This window comes from Lolium rigidum, chromosome 7 (assembly GCF_022539505.1).
Source record: "Lolium rigidum isolate FL_2022 chromosome 7, APGP_CSIRO_Lrig_0.1, whole genome shotgun sequence".
Classification (NCBI taxonomy): Eukaryota; Viridiplantae; Streptophyta; class Magnoliopsida; order Poales; family Poaceae; genus Lolium; species Lolium rigidum.
Genome location: NC_061514.1, coordinates 160,605,887 through 160,612,705, shown reverse-complemented (window position 1 = coordinate 160,612,705; position 6,819 = coordinate 160,605,887). Strand labels below are relative to the sequence as shown.

Here is a 6,819-nt window from a genome sequence, read left to right as displayed (position 1 = left end):
TTGACTGCTTTGTGTGTTGTCTCGTTTGGCTTTTCTAGTTTCAGTTTCCGACGGTTTTTAATTTTCTTTATCTATCTTTGCCTCCTTTCTTTTATTTTTTACTTCCTTTTTATTCTTTTTCTTTCTCATTTTTGTTTCCTTCTTATGTTTGTTTTCACGTTAAATTTGTTTACGTAGTTTAAAAAGATTCGAGGTTTTAAAAATGTTTATGAATCGAAAAAATAGGTTTGGGAATGTGATAAAATATTCAGGAGGTTTAAAATTTTGTTCATGGGGTTAAATAGTTACATAGCAAAGAGAAACCATTTCATTTGTGCATAATGCTGTCACTGGGAAGACATTGGCTACACAGAGCAAATCTGACAACTGCAAAGTGATTTACAACGTTGTGTTGCCTTGTTGATGTGAATTCTCCACTTTCTGAACTAAAATCCTATCGAAAACTTGGAGCTGCTCCTACGCTACACCTAATGGGGATCACAACACAAACATGTGAGATCCTTACTCCATCGATGTCGGAACTATTGCTGCTGATGTAATAGGAGAACTAGGACAGCCAAATGCAGGCGCGGATCAAGCTTGTTCCTGCACAGCCACGAGAAGGACGCAGACGTCGGCACGGGCACCGGCGCTGATGCTGGTGCGGTTGAACGGAGAGCCGGCGGCAGCTCAAGTGGCGCCTTCCCTTGCCGGACGCCGGTGGTGTTCCTCAAATCCGACGAAACTCTGCTCTGCTCCCAGACCTCTGACGCTGAAATGGACATAACCAGTGGTTCAGTAATCAGTACACTCACACGCCGATGCAACAGTAATCGGAATGTGACAACAAGTGAGGTGACTGACCTCTCCTGGACACCGTGAGGTTGGCATCGTCGTAGTTCACCGGCCACAGGAAGTAGCCGAGCAGGCCGCGCCGCGCGGCGAAACCCAGCTTCTCGGCGACCACGGCCGCGCCGTCGAAGGCGACCCAGACGTCGCCCACCGCCAGGTATGACGACACGGAGGCGTTGTCGTAGGACGTCATCACCGGCGCGCGTCCGGCCCCTGTCGCGGCGAGCGCCTGGACCTCGGCGTAGGACATGGCCCCCGTCGTGTTGCTCCCGCGCTGCTTCGGCCCGGCGGCGACGACCGGCGCGCCGACGCCGCTGTTGGCCTTGTTGCGCAGGAACCACGAGCGGCCGTAGAGCGGGAGCCCCATCACCACCTTGCCCGCCGGCACGCCCGCGTCGAGCCAGGACACGACGCCGTAGCTCGCGGAGAAGTGCGACGCCGCGTCGTACAGCGGCGCGTCGAAGGCCGTGAAGCTGGCCGGCCCCGCGCCGGCCGGACGGAGCCCGAACGCCATCACGCTGACCCAGTCGAGGCTCCCCGCGAGCGCTTCCGACGGGTAGTCCGCGCCGGCGCCGAAGACGTGGTTGGAGAAGTAGACAGTGGCGGTGAGGAGGAACCCCGGGGGCGCCGCGGCGCGGAAGTCGGAGGCGAGGAACCCGAAGTCGGCCATCTCAATCGCTGACGCCGGGAACCGCCACGCGACGTCGATCCCGTCGAAGCCGTTCTCTCGCGCCGCCTGGACGGCCGTGTCGACGAACGCGGCCCGCGACGCCGGGTCGGCAGCCATGGCGGCGAATGCGGGGTCCGGAGCTGCGGCGCCAGCGGTGGCGGCGTCAGTCCCGGCGGTGGCGACGGAGAGCAGAGTCCTCAGCGCCGGGTTCTTGGCCTTGAGCGACCGGGAGAAGGTGGCGAGGAGGCGCGCCTGGGCCGGGTCGGCGGGGAGCTGGAGCGTGCGCCGCGTGGGGTGCACGGCGAGGGAGGAGTAGTAGAGGTGGGTGTAGAGGGAGGCATCGAGGTGCGCCAGGGGCTGGAGGTTGGCGTCGGCGGCGAAGTAGTAGCCGGCGCGCACCGTCGTCGTGGTCGGTGCTTGTTGGGTGGTGTCAGGAGGTGGCGCAAGAGCTGTAGCGGCAAGGCAGACTGAGATTGCCGTGCAGAGGAGAAGATTGGTGTGCGCCATTGCTGCGAATCAAGCGGCGATGGCTGGGGAGTGAGCATGTTTTTTTCCTTATGGGATGGAGCAGAAGGGGAATCTTGCATTCCTGCTCGTGTTGCTATGCGAATGTTTGCTTCTGGATTTTGTAAGCTCGAACAGCTTTATCAGTTAATGATAGTTGTATTCTCGCCAATGAGGGAGGAACAACGAGATCCGATGGAGCATCGGACCAAAGACGATGCTGGCTTTTTGGGACGCGTCTTGGCTTGAGGGGAGGAAATCCAAGAAAATTGCACCTCTAATCTAGGCGTTCTCTCAAAGAAGATCTTGGAAAGTAAACCAGGCCTTGAAACATAATGGACCAACTTCACAATTTCGTCGTTTCTTTAGGGCATCTCCAGGGGCGCGACGCATTTGGGACGTCTGAAATATCCGTTTGCGTCGCGTGGGACGCGAAACAGACCGTTTTTTATCCGCGCGTCCGTTTGCACCTAGGGGTGGCTCCAGCGGTCCGACGCATTTCCGCGTTTGCATCAATTTATGAAGTTTCCAAACAACAAAATAAGGAAATCAACGAAGTCATAGTTATTACATTTAAATTTTTAAAAGTCTACATGCAAATAAGATAGTATTTCTCTAGGCATGATCTTCATGGCCAACCAATGTCCACTGATGCTCAATCAGATCCATTTGCAGCTGTTTGCAGACGTTCTCGTTAGTGACTTCTACATTCATATGTAGATAGTCCTGCCAAGATGAAGCTCCAGGAAGTGGCGCAACCAGCTCACATTGGAATTCCCGGTGGTTCTCATTGCGGCCATCAGGACGCTCGTTCTCAACGATCATGTTGTGCATGATCACGCAACATGTCATCACCTCATGCGTGGTCTTCAACGACCATGTTCTTGCCGGGTGATGGACAATTGCCCACCGAGTTTGGAGCACACCAAATCCACGCTCCACATCTTTCCTGCAAGCCTCTTGCATCTTGGCAAACCTCCTCGTGTTCTCGAAGTTTGGATTACGGACAGTCTTCACCAATATGGCCCAGTCAGGGTAGATGCCATCAGCAAGATAATATGGCTTGTCATATACATTTCCATTGATCTCATAGCTCACCCGGGGAACTGTGCCTTGCATGAGCCGGTTGAAAACCGTGATCGGTGCAACACATTGATGTCATTGTTGGAACCGGCCATGCCAAAGAACGAATGCCAAATCCATAAATCTTGAGATATGACAGCTTCAAGAACGACAATTTTTCCCTCCTCATGGCCGTTGTACGCACCCTGCCATCCAAATGGACAGTTTTTTCACTCCTACTGCATGCAATCTATGCTGCCAATCATTTCTGGGAACCCTCTAGAATCGTTGATAGACATGAGCCGCCTTGTATCCTCAACAGTTGGCTCCCTACAGTAATACTCTCCGAACACGGCAATCACGGCTCGGCAAAACATGTACATGGCCTCAAGGCAGGTGCTCTCACCCATTCGAAGATACTCATCGAATATATCCGCAGCCATTCCATATGAGAGCATGCGAATAGCCGCGGAGCATTTTTGGTAGGAGGTGAAGCCTAGCGCACCTGTTGCATCGGGTCTGCATTGGAAGTAGGGGTCGTAGTTTCTGACGCCCCGTAGAATGACCAAGAATAGGTCCCTTGACATCTTGTACCGGCGCGCGGAACAATTTTTCCGGGAACACCGGATTGATGAGGTGGAAGTAGTCCTTGTGGAGCCGGAGCTGCCCTTCCACTCTGTTGCGCGGCAGGTTTTTGGAGCGCCCCTTCACAGAGCCCCGGTGCTCCGGCACCGGGTTTGAGGTGAACTCGTGGACCATGGAGGCCACAGTAGTTGCCAATGTCTGCGTCGACTGATCGGACTCCTCGTCGGAAGAGGAGTCGACAACCTCCGCGCGGAACTTGTCCAACATCTGCCACATGTCCATATGCGTGGGTACAAAGTGCGGATCAATGGCCGCGCACAATGGCGCTGAAAACACGAGTAAGAAACCTACCGATGCAATTGACCGAACAGATCGTTGGCGGCGCGAAAGGGCAACGCAACCGGGAGCGTTTAGCCCGAAAACAGCCGGCAGGTACGCGGGAGCTGGAGCGTGCGCCGCGTGGGGTGCACGGCAAGGGAGGAGTAGTAGAGATGGGTGTAGAGGGAGGCATCGAGGTGCGCCAGGGGCTGGAGGCTGGCGTCGGCGGCGAAGTAGTAGCCGGCGCGCACCGTCGTCGTTGGTGCTTGTTGGGTGGTGTCAGGAGGTGGCGCAGGAGCTGTAGCGGCAAGGCAAACTGAGATTGCCGTGCAGAGGAGAAGATTGGTGTGCGCCATTGCTGCGAATCAATCGGCGATGGCTGGGGAGTGAGCATGTTTTTTTTCCTTATGGGAGGGAGCACAAGGGGAATCTTGCATTCCTGCTCGTGTTGCTATGCGAATGTTTGCTTCTGGATTTTGCTATGCGAATGATAGTTGTATTGTAGGGAGTGGTGTTTTGGAATATGGGTGCATATGCTCCCTATATTTTGAAATGCATCTTACACATATTTTAAATTTCAAAAAATTAAAACAAAAAAATTGGTATATACATCTTCACGTGCTACTCGCTCACAAAGTCGTTTCATAAAAAATCGACTTATCATGTGACGTGTGTAAAAAAGACAAAATTCAGTGCTAAAAATAATGCTTTTCACATGATAAAGTTTCTCCTTTTTACATAGACCACAAAAAAATTATTTTTTCGTGAAACTTGACGAATGCACATACATAATGAAGATGTACATGTAGTATTTTTTGTCCAAATTTTTCGACATTTCAAAATATATTTTTTTGGTAGAGGGAGCATACGCACCCGGGAGCCGAATTGAATTTCCGTTGTATTCTCGCTAATGAGAGAGGTACGACGATATCCGATGGAGCGTCTGACCAAAGACGATGCTGGAGAGCTATTAGGTTTGTGACTACCCTTGGTGGTTTCGTTTCTTGAGAGATGATTATACCCTGCAAGCGGCCTATATGGATGGAGTGTACATATGAACACGACAGCACAGCCAGCCGGATGAACCGGAATCGTCACTAGCAAAGACGATCCAGAGACATATTGTCATTGTTGACCACCAAAGGTAGCACTATCTTATTCTTTTCTACTGCATCCCATTCCTACTTCAGAGTGACCGATAAAACTGTTGCATCCCATTCCTACTTCAGAGTGCTTTGTTAATGATCATGGTGCTGCGATGGTGCTACTGTCGTAGAAAAGTGGTCATATATGTAAGCAGGTATATTTATTATGCCCCAACATCAGCCATTCAGTTAATATTTTATTTTATTGTCCATTTTTTGATAAATAAAATATATAATATTAAAAAAGATACCACATACATGTAGTCTCTGCAACAATAAAAATGCTCAAGACAATCTAGACATGAAAGATGCACACACCAACAAAAAAAAGACCCAGTCAGAGCGATCAGAGCCTCGCATCAACATTAACAAAGCACCACCATTGACTACGCCTAGACTGTGTTTCAGGGTTCTTCAAAATGACGTCTTCAAATAGAAAATAGTGCACAAGCTTGGTCACCCTGTCTAACCACAAAATGTGAGAACATGGCTTTTCACCCTGGAGAAGTCGTATCTCCATAGAATGCCATTAACAAGGAAACGATTATAGAGCCATCATTATTAAGTACAACCAATAAAGGCTAGATCTAGGGTTTTCACCTTAGAAACTAAGACGCGAAGCTCAAAGCATAGCACTAGCAAGAATAAAGTCATTTTGCGTCGCCGTCCCCACTTGCCGAGCTACTGCAATTCGACAATCGCCCGGCTCACATTCGTCATGTGCACGGTTCTGCAACCATATGCACACAATGATCAGCTGATCACCATCTTGTTTCCATCCACTGCGAGTACTACCTGGAACAGCCATCAACATAAGGCGATCTCGACTCAACACAAGCATGTGAGATAATACCATCGAAGCCTAACCAATATTCAAGCACAACCACCTTCACTCCCCATGTCAACACTTTGAAATCAGGGTCATGAGGTGGCGATGCCGATTTTTCAAAGATGGCGAGAATCCGCGGTTGACAAACACCAAACACATGGGCACACATCCTTATGGTGCCGACGATGCATCCACAATTGAGGCGCACATCGGGACAGATCATAAGGCACGAGGTGGTGGCCTTCAGCAACACGAGTAGGCGAAGACCTTGCGATGGCGACACAAGGCCCGACACAGCCGACACAGCCACAACAAGAACCGTGAGGTTCAGCGATGATATTTCATTGTCCACATACGCTAGGATCTTTAGAGCATCTCCAGCCGTGTCCCCCAAACAACGCTGGATCGAGCGTTTGGGGGACGTGTTTTGTTCGTGCCGTGTTTCGGGGACGTCGCTCCCTAGCCGCGTCCCCCAAACGCCGTCCTCAAACAAAAATTCAAATAGTTTGCATTCAAAAGGGATCATTCCCGCCGAAGTCGTTGCGATTAGAGTAGCTACGATCAAAGTACCGGGCGCGCGATCATATTACAAGCCAGCGTAAAAATTAGAAGAAGAGGAAGGGTTGGGCGACGGCGACGCCGACGGCGCATCCTGAGTCGACGTAGGCCCGTCGATCATGACGAAATAGTCGATGTTGATTAGCTTGCGCTCATCGAACTCGGCCTTGATCTTCGCCCAATACTTTCCGTACTTTTGGTTGGCGCCGATGATGGAGTCATGGCTCACCGTCGACCACGAGTCGCAGAGACATTGATCCTCTAGAACCGTCCACTTGGGGCCTCGTGTGCCTGATGCTTTCTTCTTCTTCTTCTTC

At 51.2% G+C, this 6,819-nt stretch overlaps 1 protein-coding gene across 1 annotated transcript; it reads right to left on the bottom strand.

Moving 5' to 3' along the window:
- Positions 1–518: 518 nt before the first annotated feature.
- LOC124672193 (nod factor hydrolase protein 1-like) lies at positions 519–2,008 on the bottom strand. The gene is made up of 2 exons (XM_047208465.1): positions 844–2,008; positions 519–751 (listed from the first exon to the last, which is right to left on the bottom strand). The coding sequence occupies exons 1-2, from the start codon at positions 2,006–2,008 to the stop codon at positions 522–524; spliced, it is 1,395 nt and encodes a 464-aa protein (XP_047064421.1). The 3' UTR covers positions 519–521.
- Positions 2,009–6,819: the final 4,811 nt, after the last annotated feature.